General features: G+C 40.7%; 1 protein-coding gene across 1 annotated transcript in view; it reads left to right on the top strand.

The window, feature by feature from the left end:
* Window positions 1-27669, top strand: part of LOC111169336 (AGBL carboxypeptidase 1) — a 199354-nt gene that overhangs the window by 40821 nt on the left and 130864 nt on the right. The window contains exon 2 of the mRNA XM_089906228.1: window positions 27539-27602. Coding sequence (XP_089762354.1) covers window positions 27539-27602 — 64 coding nt within the window. The remainder of the gene's footprint in view (window positions 1-27538; window positions 27603-27669) is intronic.

Raw genomic sequence — 27669 nt, 5'->3', positions numbered from 1 at the left:
GCAAGGTTCCAGCATTATCTCCCTAACTTCTTCTCTGTAACACCCTCTCTTACCCTTAAAGCAAAGCTAAGTGATGTTCCCATAATACTGAGCGGGCCTTTCTTCAGAACTTCCCCTAACTTGTGGGCCTGTGTGCCCACAAGTGCCCCTAACTTGTGGCACCTGTGTGCCCGTGAGGAAAAACATGTCCCCTCCTGGAGACACTTTATTGCCAAATGTTAGAAAATTGCAAATATGAGCTGATTGTGATGCAGATGTGTCCTTCAGACCTGAAGCCACTGAGCAGAACCCAAACCGCAGGGCTGAATGCAGTGGCCACAAACCACCTTCCACTATGGAAGGAACAGCCAGAATCCATCTCCTTGCATGTCTGTCTCCACTCTTGTGCCATGAGCACAAATTATATTGCACTAATTGTGTATCCATAGTGTCTAGCAGAACTCTCAATAAATGTGTGTTGAATCAATGCAAAAGAAGTAAAGTGTAAGGCATGAATGACTATAAGGCAAGAATAAGTGCTGTAGAGATATCGCTTCAGTATAGGTGTGATCCCTGCCCTAAGGATATTAGAAGCTTTGGGGCCCACGTATTTCTCACTACCCACATCCCTCTCCTCTTATGTCCTCGTTTACTTTTGGCATTTTTTAATATGGAAGAAATCTATGGTCATTTTAAGAAAAGTTAGAAAATTGGATGAGCGTGAAAATAATTTCCAATCCCATTGCTCAGGAATAACAATTGTTAACATCTGCTTCCCCGATGTTTTTCTGTGCCAAAAAACCCCCAAAAACATTGGTGTGGGATATTTTTAAAACAAATTTAATCATTCCTTTTAAATAGAGATTAGAGAGAGATGTAAATGTGTCAATTACAAAGAAATACCCGGAGCCTAAGGGTGACCTTTAAAATTAGAGTTTCAAAGAGTGGAGTAAGCTGCTTTGGGAGATGCTGAGTTTCTTATCTCTGGATGTATTTAAAAAAAAAAAAAAAAAGTTGAGAAAATTTCTCATTTGTGTGTTGTATGAGTGATTTCATGCATTTGACAATAGTCAGATTAGAGAACTTCTAAAGTCTGGGATTCTGATCCATTGGGAGAATTCTCATGGATTCCAAGGGGAACCCACGTTTCTAAAGGTGCTGTGTTGAGAGCCAGAATGCGTAGTTTTCTGCAGCCGTGTCTCAACCAGCTTAAACCTCAAAGGCAGCCTCTCAGAGGTTAATCTTTGAATGCATTCTTAGGCTCATTTACACTTTTCAGGTTGACAGATGAGTTTTTGTTCCACAGTGTATCCTGGGATGCCTAATGTAGTTATTGCACAATTAGCATTAAATTAGTTATAGGATAAAATGAAACAAATTTCGCTTTTTGAAAAAGGGGACTTTCATACAAGGTCCAACTTGAGAGAAAGAAAGCCAGAGAACATTTCAACTCAAAAAGCAATTTACTTTGCAAAAGGAAGTAGGAAAATTACAGCCCATCATACCTAATTACTGCACACATTTGCGTTTGAATGGGAGCTCTCCCTCCAAGGAACTGTCTCCAAGTTCCTTACACTTCACCTCTCGGCAGCCAGAATCCACTGCTGATGGCAAAACAGTCATTGGAGCAACATGATATTGTCCATTTCCTGACACGGTTGCAGGAGGTACTGACATTGAGTGTTGTAGAAAGTCCTGTTCCAAGCATAGTAATGGGCATGTGATTATGAAAAGGGATGGAAGAGAATGTAGACATTCCCATGAAAGCTGAATGCACTGAATGAATTTCTCCCTCAAGGTCAAGGATTCAAAGAATTTTTGTAGATACTCCCCCTTCCAAGAGATAGAGCTTAATTTCACTCCTTCTGCTCCAGTGTAGGCTAGACTTAGTGACTTGCTTCCGAAAAACGGAGTATAGAAAGGGAACCATAGTAACTTCCCATTGGAGAAACCTGACAAATGTCACTTTATCCAAGTGTTGAATCAAGTGATGTCATGTAGGTATCATGCACCCCTGATATATTATGGGAAGACTCTGATGCACCCCCTCTGTAGACTCATAAACCTGGTCAATAATGAGAAGAAACTAAATAAAACCAGATTGAGGGGCCATTCTACAGGATACATTTTCAGTACTTCTCAAGACTGTCAAGGTCATGGGAAAAAAAGGAAAGGCTGAGAAACTGTCACAGACCAGAGGAGACTGGGGAGACATGACAACTAATGCAAAGTGGTACCCTAGTTGGGAACTTAGAACAGAATGAAGACATTAGTGGAAAAACTGGCAAAATGTAAGAAAATCTAGAGTTTAGTTAATAATATGCCAATGTCAGTGTCTTAGTTTTGACAAATATGCTATGCTATTATAAGGTGTAGCAGTGGGGCAAGAGGGTGATGGGTATCTTTACAACTTTTCTGTCAATCTAAAATTATTCTAAATTAAAGAGGTTTATGAAAAATTTCCAGGGATTTTTTTTTTTTTTTTCCAGTACGCAGGCCTCTCACTGTTGTGGCCTCTCCTGCTGCGGAGCACAGGCTCCGGATGTGCAGGTCCAGAGGCCACGGCCCATGGGCCCAGCTGCTCCGCGGCATGTGGGATCCTCCCGGACCGGGGCACGAACCCGTGTCCCCTGCATCGGCAGGCGGACTCTCAACCACTGCGCCACCAGGGAAGCCCTACAGGGATTTTTGTCTCTGCAAATTTCACTTCCATTTCACTAGTGGACTTGGTCCATGCCTTTGATACTGACCCATCAGATGGTTTTAAGAAAATCAATATATTCCTCACAAAGGGTGTCTGCATTTCCAATCCTATGGCTCAAACACCAGACTTCTGAATTGAATTTCTTAAGACTAAAAGATTAGAGTGATCATTCAGCATCTAATGCTTGAGAGTTGACCGTGGAGACTCTGAAAAGCAAGCAGAAGTAAGTCATTAATGTTTAATCTAATTATGTATAAACTTACAACAGTCTGTAGAATGGCATGACACAATTATAATTACCCTTGGTAAATGGGCATAAAACTGGTTGATGTTAAAATGGTTGACTTTATTTTGTGGAGAAATGAATAAAAGAGACTTTAGAACTAATTTGATCAAACATCCCTCCAAAGTGCAATGATGCCTTTATAGAAACTCTGATTGAAAGCTCCCTGATTTTGCTTATCCAGCTAATTCTTATCGTCCTGATGAGAGAGAAAAACTTTGATTTTCAATCATGGCAAATCTGGTGCTTTACTTACATGATTGGTTGACTTCCTTCAAGATGATGAAAACCAAAACTTAAGACAGTGTCAGAAATAATTCATAAAGTTTTTAGAAGAGGTTTCCGCCCTGAAATTGGAATAGTCATGGCTAACCAAAATAACTGTTGCCTCTATTTAGGAAGAACTTCCTACTTCCTCATTGTACATCTGTATTCATTTTCTTTTCTTTTTTTAAACTTTTTATTTTATATTGGAATATAGGTGATTAACAATGTTGTGACAGTTTCAGGTGCATAGCAGAGCAACTCAACCATACGTATACGTGTATCCATTCTCCTCCAGACTTCCCTCCCATCCAGGCTGCCACATAACATTGAGCAGAGTTCCCTGTGCTATACAGTAGGCCCTTGTTGGTTATGCATTTTAAATATAGCAGTGTGTACATGTGAAGCTTTTCACAATTAGATTTTCCTCTCTTCTCGTATACCTTTCCCTGAACTCCTGTTAATCATTCTCATATATTAAATTCAGTATGGACTTGGATAACATGTCAGTATTGTGTCATTTTTGGCTTGTTTTGCAGTTGGGTTGAGAACTCTCTCACTGGTGGCATCCTTTGGATCCTCCTTATCCATGGCTTATTGTATTAATGTATATCAAATAATTTTAATAAACAATTGATTGAATGGATGGACGGAAGGACAGATAAGTGGACATTTTGTCTAGTTATTGTTTATGAAAGAAGTCATGACTCTCTGTGACTGTACTTCTTGGTGATTTTCAACCAGTAATTTTCATTTCATCCTTCTTCAACCTAGGCAGGGAGATGCCACTGCATCACTGAGTATTGGAGTACCAGCCATGTCTCTCAGATTCACTGAAAGGATGCAGTCAAAATCAACTTCCATTATCATGATATTTATTTGATAATTCAACATAAAGCTGAATTCCAGAAAAGCGAATTGAAACAAATGTGTTCTCCTTAAGTGGGAGCATTTAACTACGAGCTTGTTGAGTATCTCCTTAGTTCTCAGAACAGCCTTGGCAATTAGAAGAGAATTGCCTGATGTCCTCTTTATGGGTTATGTGATCCTACACAGCTGCAGACACTTTTCTGGACTACTAAAATTGTGACTTAACTGGCTACTTGCCAAACATTCAGGGCTTGGTTGCTGAATCTCTTGATAGACCATTTGTCTCCCACTGTCCCATTACAATCTCTGACCTTGAAGCCTTGATCCATAGTGGAACCATCACCTCTACCCTTTGTAGCTCTTTTTTTTCTATTATCTTTCCCATTTATTTACCCTCTCAACTCTTATCAATTTTATAACCCAGCCTTCTAACATCGTTTTTCTGGAATCTTCTGGTTTCTTGGACATGAGCTGTGAAAAAATAAAATATCAGTTTGTATTCAACATTATCTTCATCTAAACTTCTCTCTCATCTGCTCCCTCTACTTCGTGAATTACAGTCCGAGTGCTTGAAGAATCTCTTGTGAAATTATCAATGACCAAGACGAAAGTACAATACTTCAAGTAGGCACCATGTCCCTGGTAGAGTTCTAGGGTGACATTGGTGGGTCTTTATGACTCCAGTGTGGGATTTCACATTTCCAAAGAGGCCTCCAGGATATTCCATAAATAGATGGTAGAGTCTATGTGAATTTAACAGTGCGTTAAACGGAAGTTCCTATTGGTGAGGAATGAACCTTCTCTGGGAGAATGGTTTGCAAAATACTCTCACCCGTACATGTTACCTAATGATGATTCCATTTTGAACACCTTCATTCACCAAAGAGGAGATCAACAGGATCTGTAATAGGGATGCAGATGTAAAATAGGCTATTAACTAAGTGTTTGGTCTTTGGGGGTCCTGGAAATGAAGCTATAGAGTATTTGGAAAGATAAATAGGATGACTAATTTATTTCCAAACTGCTTTTTGTTTAGCAGTTGCATTGTGGTTATAATTAATGTAACAAATCTTGTAACAAGTTCCCATTGCAGCTGCCCATGTAGCACTGAGATTCCTGGATATATTTGGTTGGAAGCATTTTGCTTTGAAGATGAGAATTACTAGGATGGAAATCACAGTTGAGGTTCCTCAGAGGTGCTCAGTATGGGCCAGCTGGTCCAACAGGCTCATGACGTGGCTTGAAATACTTCTGAGAAGTGCCTCATGAGATCAAGAGGGTATGATATTCAGACAGGATGAGTAATTGCTTTTCATAGAAACTTAAAGCTGAGTATTGACAGGCATTTTCTGAGGTGCTCACCAGCACTCCAGCCTTCAAATAAGGAAAGAACTACAGGAATTCTTAATGTTTAACACTTGGTATTTTTGCCCTTAGCTGTTGATGACTATTTTATATGAGGTAACTCACCCAGAAGTATAAGGGCTTTGTGTTTTCAACCTTGACCGTAGGTTGTGGGACATACTGGCTCCTTCTTGTTCCTGTTTGTGTTTTTTCTTATATAATAATGTGCTTATTATTGAGCTTGAAATTTTGGTTCTTCGTGAAAGATGCCAGAGTAAATCTTTCATGAATGGGGTGGGTCCTCATACAGAAATAAGAATTGGAAAATTGCCTTAGATGGCAGGATGGTAAATCCAGTGCCTCCTGGTCTTGCTTACTTTGGCCTATAGTTTAGCAAGTCTAGACATAGTGGAGGGAACATGGCATCCCCCAGCATGAGGCCAGCCAAGGGCATGGTGGGAGATTATACCTCTTGGGAAACCCTAAATGGAGGATGAGGAGACTACACTATGTCAGAGCCACACTAGCCATCTACCGAACCTACTTCTCCTTTTAACACAACAGCTGGAGTCATGTGCAAAGTTTATGTCCTGATTCTGGAATATGCTGTCCTAGCAGCTTGGGAGGAAGGTGAATACCCACGAGCAGAGAATTAATCTCTGAGATGCAGTTGCCCCTCTCCATGTAGTGGTTCCCCCAACCCCTCCTTACAACCCAAACTTACAGGTTTGTGCCTTATTTTATTGACAGAGGCAGGAAGTTTCTATATAGTTTATGCTAAGTCATCCATATGCCTTTTTCTTATCTTTCTTTTTAAGCCAAAAGAGCTCATTTACTAGAGCTGGGGAAGCAATTTATACTTACGCAGCAGAATGAAAGGAACTGGGGCATATAACCATTATGTCTACTAATCTTACTATTACCAAACTTTAGTTAAGCAAACACTTCGTAGTCTGAGAGATCTGTGAGAATTGAGACCTTATTGGCTTGTTTACAGCTGCATCCCTGACATGGAGTGGCCACCCAATACGTATCTTCCAATTATGTTAACTCACTGCTTTCAATAACTGAGCCAACCATGGGCAAATCAGGGAGAATATTGGAAATAAAACAAAGAAGGAATCTTATTCATTACCTTCTAGAGTGTGCTGGATGTTCTCTTTCAATATAACAGAACCAGTGACTCTAGAGGGATAGTAATTAATAATCATTCAAAAACAGATGTAATGTCCCATGCTAGACCAAAGCCACACCTTTATTTTAATTCTTGGCTGGTTGATTTATTTTCAAGCAGTTGAATAGTTGGTGGAAATCACTGTAGGATGAAGTCTGCTAAATTCAACTAGTTTGCTATTTAATCATGTGTGTCCACACATGTATGTGTGAATCTGATTGATCATATGTCTGATCCAGAAATCTAGTGCTGGCTTTAAATGAAAGAAGAAAGTAAACAGTTGTCTGGGAGAAGTAATTTGTGGGATGACTGAAAGTATCCAGGCCCCCAAAACTCTCTCTGACTTGGCTTTTCACTGATCCCTGAAACAAGGGAACATTTATTCCTTTGGTTTATGTCATTATTCTCATTAGATACACTGGGAGGGATACCGTGTTACATAGGAATTAGTCATTAATTCATTAGTATAGTGGTTCTTGACCAGTGCCAATTTTGAATTTGGCAATGTTGTTCCGTTTTCACAACTGGGGAGCAGGGTGGGCTACGCACTGGCATCCACTGGATAGAAACCAGGGATACTGTTATATATCCTACAGTGCACAAGACAGCACTCCCACCCCACCTCAACAAATAATTATCTGGCCCCAAGTATCAATAGTACTGAGTCTGAGAAACCCTGCCTTAGTGTAAACTAATTCACTGAAAGATCCTTTTGAGAAGATAGTTGGCAGAGTGGAAGGTTTTGAGAGAGAGTGGGCAGGATGGACAGAAAGGCATTAAAAGGAAATTGTGAAATTGGAAGTTAAATGTTGAGATATCTTCATGTCCCAGAGGTCGACATCTGTGAACTGAAAGGTAAAGAATTACTCCTTCCTGGGAAAAATGCCAAACGTAGAGCTGTTCTTTTAAAATGGCATAGCACTGTCTTAAGTTCACAGAGGGGAGGAGAGGTCACGTGGTGAGGGCAAGAGCAGGGATCGTTGACCTGAAGTTAACACTGGCCTCTTTTACATGCCTCTCTGCATTATTCTGAATCCTGGGGGATGTCTTTGGAAGAGCATCATGCCCTATCTTAGGTCTCCAAGGGCACATCTGTCCTATGAGACTCTTGGGTGTGTTTCCAGCAAATGAACAGATACCATCTCTCTCTCTGTCTCTCATCCCTCATTTTCAGAGTCTGACCCACCTTTAAGCAGCCACTCTTGGCCCACAAGGCCAAAATTAGAAAGTTAACCTCTTAGCATGAGGATCTTCTATTCGCTCCAGTCTGACATCATTGAATGCCACAGGATCATAAAGTTGGAAGGGACCTGAGAAATCATCTCTTCTTGTTCTCTTAGTTGAAGCATGAGGAAAGCAAGTAAAGGCCAGAGAAGGGGAATAATTTATTTAAAGTCATAATGGAAAAATTAGGTTAGAAGTAGGTTTACTACTCCTCCAAGTCTGATGTTTTCTCTGCTATCATGTAGTTTCTTGCAAAAATCAGTGGAAGAAGCTTGTAAAATCTTTGTGATGCTTTGCAATTTAAAAGGTCTAGATCCTTTTTTAAAACTGTTATACATTTCAAATTCAGTTTTTAGAAATCAAATTTTCATTGCTTTTTATTGATCTACTTTTGAAATTGGTTTGCATTTCAGTTACTATTGCTGTGTAACAAATGATCCCAGTCCTAGTGTCTTAAAACAAACATTTAATTTTTCTCACAATTTGCAAAGGACTGTAAGGGTAGCTCTTGCTTGGTGTCTCTTGTGTGTTGCATTGGAAGTTGACTGGGGCTGCAATTATCTGAAGATTCAACCAGTCTGGACATCCAAGATTTCTCGCTGTTATGGCTCACAGCTGATGCTGAGTGATCCCAATGTAGCTGACTGCTGAATGGAAGCTGTCCGCCGGAGTATCATGTAGGTCCTTCCACACGGTCTGGGCTTCCTTACATCATGGCTGCCTTAGGGTAGTCAGTACTTTCACATGGTGGGTCAGGGGTCCTAGGTACTGCATCACTTTTTAAGGCCAGTCCTTGGAAGTTAAGCAGTGTCACTTCTGCTACAGTCCATTTGGTAATGAGAGTCACTTGGCCAAAATTCAAGGATATGGGCCATAGATTCCACCTCTTAGTATGTGTGATAAAGCATTTGCAGACATATTTTAAAATTGTCAGTCTGTTTTCTAGAATCAGAGAGTTTTCACTAAAGAAACATTAATTTAGTGACTTTAGAATGTTCTAAAATTTTTTTTCAAACTTACTAGCTTTCAAAACTCAATTCAGAAAATATGAAGAAAGGTTATTTTACTCTCAAGCAAATCATTCAACTTGTTTTGGCCTCAATCTGCTCACCAGGACAGTAGAAATAATGATATCAAAATTGCAAGATGGTTTCGAGGAATTCCCTGGCGGTCCAGTGGTTAGGACTGTGAGCTGCCACTGCAGGACTGCAGGGGGCACGGGTTCAATCCCTGGTCGGGGGAACTAAAACCTCGCATGCCATGAGGCAGGGCCAGAAAAAAAAACCCAAATAAATATAAATAAACGTCACAAGACAGATGATGGTATCAAAAAAAATTGCAAGATAGTTATGAGGATTAAGCAAGTGATACCTGAAACAAAGTGGGTACTCAATGGTAATATTCATAGTATTATGACCTACGTGGGATGTCAATTCATAATCCGATGCCTAGTTCTTACTTTTCAAACTGCACAGAAGATCTCTGAAAAGTGGCTTTTCAGAGTGTGTCGGGGAAGGTCCTTACCTACTAGATTAGAGAGGACCCAAGTGGTGGAGCAAGGCCGTGAGATGATGGGGTCCCTGAAATGGGAGACACGAGGACACCAGAGTCAAACTTTTCTTGCTTCATGATTGTGCTTTAGACCAGCTGGCTAAGAATTAGCTGGGTGGTTGACCTCGAAAAGGGCATCTTCTTAGCGTTTTTGGAAACTGCCTGGTTCAGTGGCCTTGCAGAGGCAGGATGGAGCCTCCCTGACCCAGTGCTTTTAATCTTCCCTGTGTGTTTTGGAGGTTGATGCGTTCAGAGAGGATCAAGACAGTGAGTGGCAGCTGCTGGTTGAACAGGAAGGCAGCAACTCACTTCCTCAGCATTGGTACTGAACCTTGGGTGGCAGACACCTGGAAGTGTTATTTACTAGCTGTGTTTAGAATTCATTCAGAAAAGTTGAAAACTGTTTGGCACTTCTTTTCAGTAATCCTTAATTCTAACCTGCAAGTTTTGTGCTGTCATTTGTCAACTGTGATTTGGAGAGACTCACAGCCTTCCCAGAAATAGAGACAGTCTTCTTTCCAATGAACGCCATTTAAAAGAAATCAGAGAACATCTCAAGTATGTGATGCTGTTGATTGCTGTCATTATTATTATGACTCAGAGTCTTTGCTATTTACCAAGTGGCAACAAGTGTGCCGGGCATTGACAAAGGACTCCAAACTGTCTCTGCCCAGAGGACACAACCTTACCATTTTCATAAGTTTTGGTTATTTTTCCCTCTTCTTTTTTTTGTGGTACGCGGGCCTCTCACTGTTGTGGCCTCTCCTGTTGCGGAGCACAGGCTCCGGATGCGCAGGCTCAGCGGCCATGGCTCACGGGCCCAGCCGCTCCGCGGCATGTGGGATCTTCCCGGACCAGGACCCGTGTCCCCTGCATCGGCAGGCGGGCTCTCAACCACTGCGCCACCAGGGAAGCCCTTCCCTCTTCTTTAAGAGCATTCTGCTAAATTAGGAACATCGTGATCTGGGTGGAAAATTTATCCAGGAAGATGCATTTCTAAAGATCTTCAGGTCTATTCTTATTCACCATTCGTTAAGCATGGTCATGGCAATATTTATTTACCAACAGCCTATTGAACATTTATTGTGACCTGGGCAGAGAGCTAAGCGTTTTACATCCATTATGGTGTTTCCAACCCAATTGTACCCATGAGCTGGGTACAGCGATTAGTCCAATAATGTGGGGAAGAAATTAAGTTGTACAGAGGTTATGGTAACCAAGGTCTATCTGAATTAAAAGTACATCCTTTAAGAGTACATCCCCCTCCCTTTCTCTACCCCAGCTTCACTGGCCTTATCTCCCTCACCTTTGCCATGTTTCTACCAGCCATACGACTGTATACTACTCTCCTTTGCCCTGTTTTGTCCTGAGCATTCTTCCCTCCAATCTGCTTCTAGTTAATGCTTGCTTATTCTTCCGCTCTTGGCTTAAGTGTTACTTCTTAAGGGAATCCTTTTCTGATTCATGTCAAATAACCTTATTTTATGGTCATGTGGCGCAATAAACCTGGGCACTTATCCCCACTTGCAAGTTTACATTCCCTTGGGTGACTGTTTCTATATCTGCATTTCTAACTAGCCTGAAAGCTTCATGAGGACAGGGACTGTGTATATTTATGCTACCCATGGTATTCCTGGCACCTAACACAGTGCCTGGTACACAGAAACTACTCAACAATATTTGCCAAATGAATAAAAAATGGACCACATTCTAACTTTACCTCATGCTGGACCATGAATACCCTTTTACCCTGGAGGAAGAATATTGGTATTCTTAACAATTAATTATGTAAGACCCAATCTATGACTGGGGCATTTGTCAAATTCTGGGCCCCAAGAACTATGAGGAAAGATTCTTATTCTTAAGGTTCCATCTAAGACAGAAAACATTACAGTATATACCATTTTATTTTATTTTATTTTGTAATGTTCTGTAATGTTTATTTTATCTTGTAATATTATAAAACCACATCACCCAGCTTCTGTAATTACGGCAAACCTTGTTTATATGTCCCACTATTTCCAGCCCAACCTCCATCATATTGAAACAAATCTTATTTCACTTCATTCATAGGTATTTCGGTCCATACTCTTTTAAAACACCTCTCTCTTTTGGACCCCTCTCAACACGGACGGGAAGTTTTTCCTTCTACCTAAACTAAATTTCTAATGATTCAGCCTCTGCCTATTTCCTCTTGTGTGAAGACAGAGAGCTGTTGGTCACCGTTTTTGGTAGAATAACCATTTTTAGTCATTGAAGTTTGTGATTAGAACCCCCTTTTGTCATTCATTACCAACTCCAAATTTAATAATGTCTTTTCTTTAGCCAATGGACCATTTCTAGAGAGTGTTCAAACCGCACAACTGAAGAACAAATTTATTTTTGGCAATATGGTTTTCTTGGGCTATGAGCTGTGTCCTGGGCTCCTGGCTCATGCATTTGGAAGAGATTCTGTCTTTATTCTTTAGAGACCAAGAATTAAAATTTCATGGTCTTGTTCTTTCCTCTGTGGGAAAGCAGAGTGTAAGCACTGTATTTCTGTGATATCAGGGTGTTACACAAAATGGGGTAGGGATGGAATTTTTTTTTCTGCCTATTCAATAAAATTGGGCCTAGACTTGAGAAAACTGGGCAGAGGCTTTTTCTTCCTCCACTTTAAGTCTGGGATGCTATTGATGTTCCCTATTCATTAACACAGTGCTTGGCACATAATAGGCACACTATAAATGCTTGCTCAGCTGCTGGATTGGTAGAAAATTTGAGCTGCATACCTTGTAAACTTCTGTAACAATGTTCTCACTGGAATATACTTGGAGGTAAATCCTGTCATCGAAGAGAATTAGATAGCAAGACTCTGGCAGATTACATATTAAGTTTCCATTCCATTCCATCTCATCCCATTTTATACCATTCAGAATGTTTACCGAATGCCTCCTTTGTGCAAGATGCCATGCTAGGATCTGGGGATACCAAGGGGAACAAGACAAAATACTTGCTCTAGAGGAGCTCACAGTCTAAAGGGAGTATGGAAGATTAAAAATGGCTGCAAATTCTTTTCTACTCCTCCAATTGAGAGGTAGAGGTTAATTCCCTCCACTTGAACCTGGGCTATCATCGGTGACCTGATTAACCAATAGAATGCAGCAGAGGTGATGATTGGACTTCTGAGGTAAAGTCAAAAGAGGCCTTGCAACTTCCACCCAGTTCTCTTGGAATGCTTGGTCTGACATGTAAGAAGTCCAAGTACCTTATGACTGTCATGCTGGAAAGGCCCCATGAAGGCGTTCTGGTCAACAGTCCATGGTGAGCTCAGTCCTTCAGCCTGCCAAGGAGACACCATCTTTGCCAAGATATCAGACATGCAAGTGAAACCATCATAGATCCTCCGGACCAGTTGTTCCATTTGCCAGCTGGGTGCCACCCAGTGGCCTTAGTTGACACCATGGAAAGTAGAAGAATCTCCCAGCTAAGCCCTGCCCAAATTCCCTATCCACAAAATCAAGAGATATAATAAAAAAGCTGTTGTTTTAAGCCATTAGGTGTTGGGGTGGTTTGTTACCCTGCCATAGACAACCAAAACAGAGAGGCAAGAGAATAACCAGGATCTAGTAAGAATTCTAATAAAAGTATGTGCAAAGTGGATTGTGGGAAATCAAATGTTTAGAGCAAATAATTCTGTTCTTGGAGAAACTGGGCCACTGCATCGCATCACTTTAGAGGGCACTGATTGTGTGATAGTCCCTGAGAATGGCACCTCCTGGAGTTATGCAGTGCCCAATGTATGCAGACATGTGGAAGTTTTGGGTAATGGGTGCTAGGAAGGCAGGTTATTTGGGAAAACTATAAAGAAAGAGAACTTGAGCTTGGAATTGAAATATAAGTAGGTTTCATGGGCTAAGGAAGAGGGAGGAGAAGTAATACTCCAGCAGTGGAAGCAACGTGAGCAAAACTTTGAAGGCATAGGAACCCATGATGGACTTGGGGCATGGTGACTGGTCCTGTGTGGTCCGCATGATTGGTACTGGGGTCGGGAGGGTGGATGGAGATGAGCCTCCAAAGGTTGAGTGATGTGAAGGGTCTTATACCTTCACGGGGAGTCAGGAGGAGGAAGGCAACAGGGAGACAAAGATTTCAAAGCAAGGGAGCAACAAATTCAAAACAGTATTTGAGAAAATTGCAGTTCAAAACCCCACAGACTGTGAAAGACACTGTTTGTTCTTCCAATGACCTGCCTCTCCCTGAAAGCTTATGCAGACGCATTTTTTTACAGGAAAGTCTTAAACAACAGGGGATTACTCAGTGATTCATTTAAAAGGATCATTAAAAGAAAATCGAGGCATGTCACATCTTGCCTTCTTTAATTGCTCATTTATTATTACTGTGGGTGAGATAATGGCTTTGTGTTATTCTTCTAAATAGTGTAAAATATTTGTTGGTAAATATAGCAGTGCATGTATTAATGCCAGTTGAGATTTTGTGGAACATTTTTTTTCCTCCACTGATAGCCATGATTTTTACTTAAATAAAATGTTGTGCTGATCCATTCTGGCTCAGAGCTGAGTGAGAACGTTATGAACTCGACATCTGTATGACGGTACTGTCTCTTAGTGCTGACGGAATGGCAGGATTCTCTAGGTGGGCTGGCCCTAAAGTTTGTGAAATCAATTTCTTTCCTGTTTATTAAGATTCTAATGCTTGGGAAGAGGGCAAGTGGAGGTGTAAATTTTTCTTTTCTCCCTCTTTGTGACAAACTACCCAACTGAAAATAGCTTTTATAAGTGAGGATATTTACTATTTCATGTATCTGAAAGTCTACAGGGAGGTGGTTTTATAGAGTTGGTTCGATGGCTTAACAATGTCACCAATGACCCAGGGTCACGTCCTCATTCAACAATGTCCCAAACGAGGAAATAGAGGTTTTGGTTTGTTGCTTTGTTTTTGTTTTTAATGTTTTCCTTTTTAAAATACTGGAGGAAAATCTTCCCTGGAATCTCTCAGCCAACTTGTACTTGAGTTTCCGTATCCAGATCTGGGCTCATCCTCACCTCTAAACCAGTTGTAGGAAAAGGAGAAAGACTTAGAGGAGGTTAACTGAGACCCATTCCCTGGGCTGGGGAGAGTAGAAGGTGCATCTTCCATCAGCACACTGCTGCCCTGTGCTTGAAACAAATGGGGTTTTCTGGGAAGCAATTACAGAGGAACAGCTCGTGTGTGTGCAGCCAACTGTGTTGGCCACAGGTCAAACCAATTTAAGGGCAGTGATTTAGTACATTCTGTATGCCCAGATCTATATCCCTGCTGGCAGGTACAACAGAAGCCTAGAAAGACAGTGCTTGTTCTCAGGGAGCATTAGTGAGCATTGTACTAAAAGAAGGCAATTCCTTAGCTGGATAAATTAATCCAATAAAATATACTGATTATCTATTACACCTTAGGAGATGGGAATGCAGAGATGAGTAAGACCTAGTCCTTGCCCACAGACGTTCACAATTCCCTTCACCATCTGCTTCATGCTGGAAGCAATTTCATCCCCCAAGGTCGCCATGCTCCATCATGCTTCTCTCTGAGTATACAGGGCTGTAACACAGCTGGAACACTCCCCCCACCCCCCTTCTGCCTGGTTTCCCAGATTTATCACTCATGGACCTGGCTGGGTTAAATGCTCCTTCCCTTGATTCTTCTAGCATCGATGCTTACCTTTATCACAGTCCTTAACCATCCTGGGTCCTAACTGTCTGCCAGCTATTCACCTCAGCCAGGCCTGGAGCCCCATGAAGACAGATTGTTTCCATCAGTTGGTTTCCCAGCCTGGTGACTGGAACATAGATGATTTCCAATGAACGTTTGCAGGATGAATGCATGAATAATTGAATGAAAGGAAATTAAACGTGGATCTTTCACCCCTCTTCAATCAGTTTCTACTTTATTGGTTTTTCTCTCTCCCTTTTTTCTTTCCTTCTTTCTCATCTCTCCGTTTCCTCTCTGATTTTCCCTTTCCTTGCTCATTATTCACAATTAACTAATGAATCCTGCATTTAACAAGTTACACAATATTGCACAGCCTTGCTTTTATCGCTTATCCCCCTCTGTCTTCTCAGAAAGAAGAGCAGTTATGGGGGATCCTGCAGATGGATCCAGAAACATCAGTGCTGACCAGGGACACCATTCCAGGGACTTGGTTTTCTACTGTGAGCCATCCTTGGGTCCATTTTAAAAGGGCTGGAGTCCTGCTGTGATATTGTGATTTATAGTAAGAAATATATATTTGGTCTTCCTCCTGTTTCTGGCACAGAGCTCCTCAAACCCTTGGAATGTCCTAAGTGATGAGAGCAATAAAGTTGTCTTTTGTTAAGTTAGTGAGTTGACTTTTGGACCACACTTAAGGGTGGGAGCTAGTTGCCAGGAGAACCAACCATGTGATTAGATGATTGGGACTTTCAGTCTGTCCCCCTGGCTCCCCAGCACACCCCAAGTCCCCCTCACCTCCAGGGTAGGTAGAAGACCCAGAAGTTGAATCTATAGACCATGTAAGGAAACCTCCATGAAAACTCAAAGGATGGGGTTTAGAGAGCTTCCAGGTTGGTGAACATGTGGAGGTGCTGGGAGAGTGGTACTCCTGGAGAGGGCATGGAAACTCTGTGCCCATTCCCCATACCTTGCCCTGTGCACCTGTTACATCTGGCTGTTCCTGAGTTATATTATTTTATAATAAACTGGCAATCCAGAAAGTGAAATGTTTCCCTGAGTTCAGTGAGCGGCTTTAATAAACTAATCAAACCCAAGGAGGAGGTCAGTTGTGGGAAGCTTTAATTTATAGCCAGTCTATTGAAGTACAGGTAAGAACCTGAGTTAGAGGGGATCATTGGAACCTCTACTATATAATGAGTTAGTTGGTCAGAAGGACAGGTAACAATCCAGATTTGCCACTGGAGTCTGAAGTGGGGGAGGGCAATCTTGCAGGACTGAACCCTTCACCAGTGGACTCTGATGTTATCTCTGGGTAGGTAGTGTCAGAATGGAGTTGAATTGTAGGACACCCAGATGGTGTCCAGAGCATTGTTTGTTGATGCTCTGGAAATTGGAATTGGTACCAGAACCTAAGGCTAGCAAACTCCCCAGGATGTTAGATCCGTTGCTGCCCTGCTCCTTGGTTCCTGTTCCCAGATTTTGCGAGACGAAGGAGGGGCGGGGAGCACTGACATGTTGCACAGCTAGGGATGACATTTGCTGGAGGGTGGCTCAGACTTGGGGACTCAAAGAATGTGCCTTCTCTTAGTGTCCAGCGCAGCTGTGATGGGAAGCACCAGAAAAGTATATGCTGAGCCTGCCCTCGTTAGGCCACAGCTCCCAGTGGAGAAGCTCTCAGAGCAAACCCAAGTCTTTTCCTGGATAAGTGTAGACATCAAGTGCCTAGGGATCCCCAGATGTCTCATCACACCTGGAAGATGAGTTAAAGTGTTAAATTTTGGTATTTTGTTCATCATGGGGTTTTTTTTGCCTTATTTGATGTATAAAAATATAGCATTACACTATTATCTTAATTACTGCATTTTAAATTTAAAAATTTGTGCCCAAGCTAGTGTCTCACTTGCCTCACCCTAGCCCTGGCCTTTGCTGGGGTTTTAAAGTGTGACTTCTTGGAGGGTCTTAAGCCTGGAATTGAAGAAAGTATAAGCACCACTCTGCCTAGGGATGTGGTGTTGGACTTCATGGCTCCTTGGAGTCCTTTATGGTTCAGTTTGGTTAGATTCTAAAAAATATTTATTACACACTTTTCTCTGGAACAGCTCCAGTTCCAGGTGCTGGGAATACAATATACACAATAATTGGACCTTTCTTTAAGGATTAATGTCTAGTGAGGGTGGGGTGGGAAGCAAGATTGTGCCCTGCTGCCAATGCCAGGTGGTATGGATGCTGTCAGAATGGCACAGAATGATGTGGAGACAAAGCAGACTCCAAACCCAGCCTTGTGGGTGGGAATGGAATCTTATGGGAGTCATGGTGCACTTGAAGGATGAGTTGGCATCGACTAGGCTTCAGGAAAAGGGACCAGCATAATCAAAGGTACAGAGGCAAGAAATTACATGGCTTGAGCAGGAAATTATAAGTAATTCCATGTTGCTGAAGCATGTATTTGTGCAGGGTTGTTGTAATGAATAATGAAGCTGGAGCGATAACCAAGAAAAGATCATGGGGAGCTTTGGAAACCCCATCAAAACTATCAACTCTGTCATGATAGAGTTGTGACCTTTATCCTATATGTCATGGGGAGTTATTGAGGTCTTTGAAGGTGATGAGGAACGTGACACTTACTTATGGGAAGATTTAAAAGAAAGCTTTGCCTTAAATAACATATCTTAAAAAATAGCATATTAGCGTTCCTTTTTCTCCACATCTTTGCCAACATTTGTTATCTCTTGTCTTTTTGATAAAAGCCATGTAGCAGGTGTGAGGTTGTATCTCACTGTGGTTGTGATTTGCATTTCCCTGATGATTAGTGATGTTGAGCACCTTTTCATATAACTATTGGCCATTTGTATGTCTTCTTTAGGAAATGTCTATTCAGGTCTGTTGCCCATTTTTAATTGAATTATTTGCCTTTTTTGTTATTGAGTTGTATGAATTATTAATATATTTTGGATATTAGTCCCTTATCAGCCATATGGTTTGTGAATATTTCCTCCCATTCTGTTGTCTTTTCAATCTGTTGATTCTTTCTCTTGCTGTGCAAAACCTCTTCAGTTTAATGTAGTCTCACTTGTTTATTTTAGTTTTTGTTGACAGTGCGTTTGATGTCTTACCAAAGAAATCGTTGCCAAGACTAATGTCGGGGATATTTTCCCTATAATTTCTTCTAGGAATTATTATTTTTTTAACATCTTTATTGGAGTATAATTGCTTTACAGTGGTGTGTTAGTTTCTGTTGTATAACAAAGTGAATCAGCTATACATACACATACATCCCCATATCTCCTCTCTCTTGTGTCTCAATCTCACCCTCCCTATCCCACCCGTCTAGATGGTTACAAAGCACTGAACTGATCTCCCTGTGCTATGTGCCTGCTTCCCACGAGCTTTCTATTTTACATTTGGTCGTGTATATATGTCCATGCCACTCTCACTTCATCCCAGCTTACCCTTCGCCCTTCCCATGTCCTCACGTCCATTTTCTACGTCTGCATCTTTATTCCTCTCCTGCCCCTAGGTTTTTGAGAATGTTTTTTTTTCTTTTTTAGATTCCATATATATGTGTCAGCATACGGTATTTGTTTTTCTCTTTCTCACGTACTTCACTCTGTATGACAGACTCTAGGTCCATCCACCTCATTACAAATAACTCAATTTCAGTTGTTTTTTATAGCTGAGTAATATTCCATTGTATATATATGCCACATCTTCTTTATCCATTCATCTGTCAGTGGACACTTAGGTTGCTTTCATGTCCTGGCTATTGTAAATAGAGCTTCAATGAACATAGTGGTAGCTGACTCTTTTTTAATTATGGTTTTCTCAGGGTATATGCCCAGTAGTGGGATTGCTGGGTCGTATGGTAGTTCTATGTTTAGTTTTTTAAGAAACCTCCATACTGTTCTCCACAGCAGCTGTATTAATTTACATTCCCACCAACAGGGCAAGAGGTTTCCCTTTTCTCCACACACTCTATAGGATTTATTGTTTGTAGATTTTCTGATGATGGCCATTCTGACTGGTGTGAGGTGATACCTCATTGCAGTTTTGATTTACATTTCTCTAATGATTAGTGATGTTGAGCATCTTTTCAAGTGTTTGTTGGCAATCTGTATATCATTTTAGAGAAATGTCTATTTAGGTCTTCTGCCCATTTTTGGATTGGGTTGTTTGTTTTTCTGATATTGAGCTGCATGAGCTGCTTGTAAATTTTGGAGATTAATCCTTTGTCAGTTGCTTCATTTGCAAATATTTTCTCCCATTCTGAGGGCTGTCTTTTCGTCTTGTTTATGGTTTCCTTTGCTGTGCAAAAGCTTTTAGGTTTCATTAGGTCCCATTTGTTTATTTTTGTTTTTATTTCCCTTTCGCTAACAGGTGGGTCAAAAGGATCTTGCTGTGATTTATGTCATAGAGTGTTCTGCCTATCTTTTCCTCTAAGAGTTTTATAGTGCCTGGCCTTACATTTAGGCCTTTAATCCATTTTGAGTTTATTTTTGTGTATGGTGTTAGGGAGTGTTCTAATTTCATTCTTTTACATGTAGCTGTCCAGTTTTCCTAGCACCACTTATTGAAGAGGCTGTCCTTTCTCCACTGTACATTCCTGCCTCCTTTATCAAAGATAAGGTGACCATATGTGCGTGGATTTATCTCTGGTCTTTCTATCCTGTTCCATTGATCTATATTTCTGTTTTTGTGCCAGTACCGTACTGTCTTGATTACTGTAGCTTTGTAGTATAGTGTGAAGTCAGGGAGCCTGATTCCTCTAGCTCCGTTTTTCTTTCTCAAGATTGCTTTGGCTATTCAGCATCTTTTGTTTTTCCATACAAATTGTGAAATTCTTTGTTCTAGTTCTGTGAAAAATGTCATTGGTAGGTTGATAGGGATTGCAATGAATCTGTAGATTGCTTTGAGTACAATAGTCATTTTCCCAATGTTGATTCTTCCAATCCAAGAACATGGTATATCCCTCCATCTGTTTGTATCATCTTTAATTTCTTTCATCAGTGTCTTACAGTTTTCTGCATACAGGTCTTTTGTCTCCTTAGTTAGGTTTATTCCTAAGTATTTTATTCTTTTCGTTGCAATGGTTATGGGAGTGTTTCCTTAATTTCTCTTTCAGAATTTTCATCATTAGTGTATAGGAATGCAAGAGATTTCTATGCATTAGTTTTGTATCCTGCTACTTTACCAAATTCATTGATTAGCTCTAGTAGTTTTCTGGTAGCATCTTTAGGATTCTCTATGTATAGTACCATGTCATCTGCAAACAGTGACAACTCTACTTCTTTTCCGATTTCGATTTCTTTTATTTCTTTTTCTTCTATGATTGCTGTGGTTAAAACTTCCAAACCTATGTTGAGTAACAGTGGTGAGAGTGGGCAACCTTGTCTTGTTCCTGATCTTAGAGGAAATGGTTTCAATTTTTCACCACTGAGAGCGATGTTGGCTGTGGGTTTGTCATATATGGCCTTTATTATGATGAGGTAAGTTCCCTTTATGCTTACTGTCTGGAGGGTTTTTACCATAAATGGGTATCAAATTTTGTCAATATATTTTTCTGCATCTATTGAGATTATCATATGGTTTTTCTCCTTCAGTTTGTTAATATGGTTTATCACGTTGATTGATTTGCATATATTGAAGAATTCTTGCACTCCTGGGATAAACCCTGCTTGATCATGGTGTATGATTATGATCCTTTTAATGTGCTGTTGGATTCTGTTTGCTAGTATTTTGTTGATGATTTTTGCATCTATGTTCATCAGTGATATTGGCCTATAGTTTTCTTTCTTTGTGACAGCTTTGTCTGGTTTTGGTATCAGGGGGATGGTGGCCTCGTAGAATGAGTTTGAGAGAGTTCCTCCCTCTGCTATATTTTGTAAGAGTTTGAGAAGGATAGGTGTGAGCTCTTCTCTAATTGTTTGATAGAATTTGCCTGTGAAGCAGTCTAGTCCTGCGCTTTTGTTTGTTGGAAGATTTTTAATCACAGTCTCAATTTCAGTGCTTGTGATTGCTCTGTTCACATTTTCTATTTCTTCCTGGTTCAGTCTCAGAAGTTTGTGCTTTTCTAAGAATTTGTGCATTTCTTCCAGGTTGTCCATTTTACTGGCATATAGTTATTTGTAGTAATCTCTCATGATCCCTTGTATTTCTGCAGTGTCAATTGTTACTTCTTTTTCATTTCTTACTGTATTGATTTGAGTCTTCTCCCTTTTTTTCTTGATGAGTCTGGCTAAGGGTTTATCAATTTTGTTTATGTTCTCAAAGAACCAGCTTTTAGTTTTTTTGATCTTTGCTGTTGTTTCCTTCAATTCTTTTTCACTTATTTCTGATCTGAACTTTATGATTTCTTTCCTTTTGCTAAATTTGAGGTTGTTTTGTTCTTTCTCTAATTGCTTTAAGTGTAAAGTTAGGTTGTTTATTTGAGATGTTTCTTGTTTCTTAAGGAAGGATTGTATTGCTATAAACTTCCAGCTTAGAACTGCACTTGCTGCATCCCATAGGTTTAGCGTCATCGGGTTTTCATTGTCATTTTTTTCTAGAGATTTTTTGATTTCCTCTTTGATTTCTTCAGTGATCTCTTGGTTATTTAGTAGTGTATTGTTTAGCCTCCATGGGTTTGTATTTTTTAGGTTTTTTCATGTAACTGATATCTAGTCTCATAGCACTGTGGTCAGAAAAGATGCTTGATATGATTTCAATTTTCTTAAATTTACTGAGGCTTGACTTGTGACCCAAGATATGACCTATCGTGGAGAATGTTCTGTGCACACTTGAGAAGAAACTGTAATCTGCTGTTTTTGGATTGAATGTGCTATAAATATCAATTAAGTCCATCTTGTTTAATGTATTATATAAAGCTTGTGCTTCCTTATTTATTTTCATTTTGGATGATCTGTCCATTGGTGAAAGTGGGGTGTTAAAATCCCCTAGTATGATTGTGTTACTGTTGATTTCCCCTTTTATGGCTGTTAGCATTTGCCTTATGTTTTGAGGTGCTCCTATATTGGGTTCATAAATATTTACAATTGTTATATCTTCTTCTTGGATTGACCCGTTGATCATTATGTAGTGTCCTTCTTTGTCTCATGTAATAGTCTTTATTTTAAAGTCTATTTAGTCTGATATGAGTGTGCTACTCCAGCTTTCTTTTGATTTCTATTTGTATGGTATATCTTTTTCCATCCCCTCACTTTTAGTCTGTATGTGTCTCTAGATCTGATGTGGGTCTCTTGTAGACAGCATGTATACAGGTCTTGTTTTTGTATCCATTCAGCCAGTCTGTGTCTTTTGTTTGGAGCATTTAATCCATTTACATTTAAGGTAGTTATCGATATGTATGTTCCTATTACCATGTCCTTAATTGTTTTGGGTTGTTATTGTAGGTCTTTTCCTTCTCTTATGTTTCCTGCTTAGAGAAGTTCCTTTATCGTTTGTTGTAAAGCTGGTTTGGTGGTGCTTAATTCTCTTAGCTCTTGCTTGTCTGTAAAGGTTTTAACTTCTCCATTGAATCTGAATGACATCCTCGCTGGTAGAGTAATCTAGGTTGTAGGTTTTCCCCTTTCATCACTTTAAACATGTCCTGCGACTCCCTTCTGGCTTGCAGAGTTTCTGCTGAAAGATCAGCTGTTAACCTTATCTGGATTCCCTTGTATATTGTTTGTTGTTTTTCCCTTGCTCCTTTTAATATTTTTTCTTTGATTTGATTTTTGATAGTTTGATTAATATGTGTCTTGGTGTGTTTCTCTTTGGATTTATCCTGTATGGGACTCTCTGTGCTTCCTGGAGTTGATTGACTATTTCCTTTCCCATATTAGGGAAGTTTTCAACTATAATCTCTTCAAATATTTTCTCAGTTCCTTTCTTTTTCTCTTCTTCCTCTGGGACCCCTATAATTTGAATGTTGGTGATTTTAATGTTGTCCCAGATGTCTCTGAGACATTTTATCTTTCAGGTCACTTATCCATTCTTCTGCTTCAGTTATTCTGCTATTGATTCCTTGTAGAGAATGTTTAATATCATTTATTATGTTGTTCATCATTGTTTGTTTGCTCTTTATTTCTTCCAGGTCCTTGTTAAATGTTTCTTGTATTTTCTCCATTCTATTTCCAAGATTTTGGATATCTTTACTGTCATTACTCTGAATTCTTTTTCAGGTAGACTGCCTATTTCCTCTTCATTTGTTAGGTCTGCTGGGTTTTTACCTTGTTCCTCCATCCGCTGTGTATTTCTCTTTCTGCTCATTTTGCTAACTTACTGTGTTTGGGGTCTCCTTTTTGCAGGCTGCAGGTTCATAATTCCCATTGTTTTTTGATGTCTGCCCCCAATGGCTAAGGTTAGTTCAGTGGGTTGGGCAGGCTTCCTGGTGGAGGGGACTGGTGCCTGTTTTCTGTTGAATGACACTGGATCTTGTCTTACTGGTGGTAGGACCAATCCAGTGGTGTGTTTTGGGGTGTCTGTGACCTTATTATGATTTTAGGCAGCCTCTCTGCTAATGGGTGGGGTTGTGTTCCTGCCTTGCTAGTTGTTTGGCATAGGGTGTCCAGCACTGTAGATTGCTGGTCATTGGGTGGAGCTGGGTTTTAGCATTGAGATGGAGATCTCTGGGGGAGCTTTTGCTGTTTGATATTACGTGTAGCCAGGAGGTCTCTGGTGGACCAATGTCCTGAACTCGGCTCTCCCACTCAGAGGCACAGGCCTGACACCTGTCCAGAGCACCAAGACCCTGTCAGCCACACAGCTGAGAAAAAAAGGGATTAAAAAAAAGAAGGTAAGAAAGAAAAAAATAAGATATAATAAAATAAAGTTATTGAAATTAAAAATTATTAAAAATTAAAAACTTAAAAATTAATGAAAAAGTAAAGAAAGAAAAGAGCAACCGAAGCAAAAAACAAATCCAATGATACCAATGATAATAAGTGCTAAAAACTGTACTAAAAAAAAAATGGACAGACAAAACCCTAGGACAAATGGTAAAAGCAAAGTTACACAGGCAAAATCACAGAAAGAAGGATACACATACACACTCACAAAAATAGAAAAAGGAAAAACCAATATATATCTGTATAAAAAAATAAGAGAGCAAAGAAATCAATAAATAAATCTATCAATGATAATAAACTCTAAATACTAAACTAAGATAAACATAAAACCGAAATCAAATTAGATGCAGAAACCAAACCCCAAGTCTACAGTTGCTCCCAAAGTCCACCACCTCAATTTTGGGATGATACGTTGTCTCTTCAGGTGTTCCAGAGATGAAGGGTACATCAAGTTGATTGTGGGGATTTAACCCTCGGCTCCTAAGGCTGCTGGGAGAGATTTCCCTTTCTCTTTGTTTGCACAGCTCCTGGGGTTCAGCTTTGGATTTGGCCTGGCCCCTACTTGTAGGTCGCGTGAGGGCATCTATTCTTCACTGAGACAGGATGGGGTTAAAGTAGCAGCCAATTAGGGGGCTCTGGCTCACTCAGGCCGGGGGGAGGAAGGGGTACGAATGTGGGGTGAGCCTGTGATGGCAGAGGCCGGCATAACATTGCAATAGCCTGAGGCGTGCTGTGTATTCTCCCGGGGAAGTTGTCCCTGGATTATGGGACCCTGGCAGTGGTGGGCTGCACAGGCTCCCGGGAGGAGAGGTGTGGATAGTGACCTGTGCTCACACACAGGCTTCTTGGTGGCTGCAGCAGCAGCCTTAGCATTTCATGCCCGTCTCTGGGGTCCGTGCTGAAAGCCTCAGCTCACGTCCATCTCTGGAGTTTGTTTAGGCAGTGCTCTGAATCCCCTCTCCTTTCACACCATGAAACAATGGTCTCTTGCCTCTTAGGCAGTTCCAGACTTTTTCCCGGACTCCCTCCCAGTTTTCTGTGGTGCACTAGCCCCCTTCAGGCTGTGTTCACGCAGCCAACCCCAGTCCTCTCCCTGGGGTCTGACCTCTGAAGCCCGAGCCTCAGCTTGCAGCCCCCGTCCGCCCCGGCGGGTGAGCAGACAAGCCTCTCGGGCTGTTGAGTGCCGGCCGGCCCTGATCCTCTGTGCAGGAATCTCTCCGCTTTGCCCTCTGCACCCCTATTGCTGCGCTCTCCTCCGCGGCTCCGAAGCTTCCCCCCTCCACCACCCGCAGTCTCCGCCCGCGAAGGGGCTTCCTAGTGTGTGGAAACCTTTCCTCCTTCACAGCTCCCTCCCACTGGTGCAGGTCCCGTCCCTATCCTTTTGTCTCTGTTTATTCTTTTTTCTTTTTCCCTACCCAGGTACGTGGGGAGTCTCTTGCCTTTTGTGAGGTGAGGTCTTCTGCCAGCGTTCAGTAGGTGTTCTGTAGGAGTTGTTCCACATGTAGACGTATTTCTGATGTATTTGTGGGGACGAGGGTGATCTCCACATCTTACTCCTCCACCATCTTGAAGGTCTCCTCCCTTCTAGGAGTTTTATGGTTTCAAGTCTTAGATTTAAATCTTTGATCTGGGACTTCCCTTGAGGTCCAGTGGTTAAGATTTTACACTTCCAATGAAGGGGCTGTGGGTTCGATCCCTGGTTGGGGAACTAGGATCCCACATGCAGTGGGACCCAAAACTAAAAAAACAAAAAAAAATCCTTTGATCTATTTCAAGTTAATTTTTGTGAGTGGTGTAAGATAGGACTCCTGGCTATATATACAAAGGAATTGAAAGCAGTGTCTGGAAGAGAATTCTGCACACCCATGTTTACCACAGCATTTTTCATAATAGCCAAGATATGGAAGCAACCTAAGTGCACTCAACAGATGAAGGGATAAAGAAGATGCATATACATACAATGGAATATTATTCAGCCATGATAAAAAGCATATCCTGCCATTTGCAACAACACAGATGGATCCTGAACGCATTAGGTGCAATGAGATAAGTCAGATAAAGATGAATACTATATGATATTACTGATACATGAAGTCTAAAAAAGCTGAACTTGCAAAAACAGAGAGTAGAATGATGGTTACCAGGGGCTGGAGTGGGGGATTTGGAGAGGTGTTATTTATGGGTACAAACTTGCAACTAGTAGATAAATAAGTTCTTGTGATCTAGAAAATTAGCATATTACAGCACAAGAAACACTGGCCTGATTTTTGGGAACCTGGCCTGGGCTGTAACTTTAGGGTTTTCTCTGTGGGTTACCACAGAAGATTTGAATAATCCTCCCTCCCTCTGAATCTCAGCGTCCTTTTGTGTATAACAAAGGGTAGAGGGTATCAAGCGTTGCAAGCATCCCATAGAGCATCTATATCATGTGATTTGGTGCTACCCTAGGTGTCTCTTGAGAAAATAAAAATTCATCCTTGTCAGTCAGGGAATTCTTTCCGTCGGAACATTTTAGTGGGTTTTGGTTTCTGCTGTTTGCCCTGCATCTAATAGTCCAAGCCTCCTGAAATAAGTGAGAACTATGCTAACTTGGCTCACAAAGCCCCTTTCATTTGCTGTTTCTGCATAAATTATCAATGTTTATTCTCTTGCCCATCTTGCTGATGTTACTAAAAAAATGGGTCCCCAAAGAAGGATCCTGAAGTCTAAATATGGTGGCAGAACCCCTGAGACCTTAACTCAGTGAGTCCCCTCATAGTCATTATTTAAGGAACAACCCTTCAACCATCTCTTATGGCAGGAAGTCTTTCTCAGTAAAAGGAAACACAGCCCTGCCATTCCCATGTGTACTCTGACCATGCCACCTCCTTTCTTTTGCCTTCCTTCTTTTTTTTAATTTTTATTTTATATTGGAGTATAGTTGATTTACAATGTTGTGTTAGTTTCAGGTGTACAGCAAAGTGATTCAGTTATACATATACATGTATCTATTCTTTTTCAAATTCTTTTCCCATTTAGGTTATTACAGAATATTAAGTACAGTTCCCTGTGTTATACAGTTGGTCCTTGTTGATTACCTATTTTATATATAGTAGTGTGTACATGTCAATCCCAAACTCCCAATTTATCTTTCCGCCCACCTTTCCCCTTTGGTAACCATAAGTTTGTTTTCTATGTCTGTGAGTCTATTTCTGTTTTGTAAATAAGTTCACTTGAATAATTTTTTTTTAATTTTATGATATAACTTAGATATAAGTTATATCATATGATATATTTCTTTCTCTGTCAGACTTACTTCACTTAGCATGATAATCTCTAGGCCCATCCATGTTGCTGCAAATGGCATTATTTCATTCTTTTTTATGGCTGAGTAATATTCCATTGTATATATGTACCACATCTTCCTTATCCATTCATCTGGACATTTAGGTTGCTTCCATGTCCTGGCTATTGTAAATAGTGCTGTAATGAACATTCAGGTGCATGTATCTTTTCAAATTAGAGTTTTCATCTTTTCTGGATATATGCCCAGGAGTAGGATCGCTGGATCATATGGTAACCTTAAGGAACCTCCATACTGTTCTCCATAGTGGCTGCACCCTTCTTAAAAATGGCTGCCTGTGCTTTCATTGCAGAGCTCCTCTGACAGGGAGTCCACCCTGACCATCCTTCAGGTCCTCGGAGATCTGCTTTCCGTTGGTGAGTAAGCCATACCCTCATCCCTTGTATGGTAGACATGGAGGCATGCAGCTGTGGTGTCTCCCAG

This window comes from Delphinapterus leucas, chromosome 2, assembly GCF_059928025.1.
Source record: "Delphinapterus leucas isolate spDelLeu-1000000601 "Yukka" chromosome 2, BTC_Dleu_Yukka2, whole genome shotgun sequence".
NCBI lineage: Eukaryota > Metazoa > Chordata > Mammalia > Artiodactyla > Monodontidae > Delphinapterus > Delphinapterus leucas.
The sequence above is the reverse complement of the archived record's forward strand: the minus strand, read 5'-3'. Positions and strand labels throughout refer to the sequence as shown.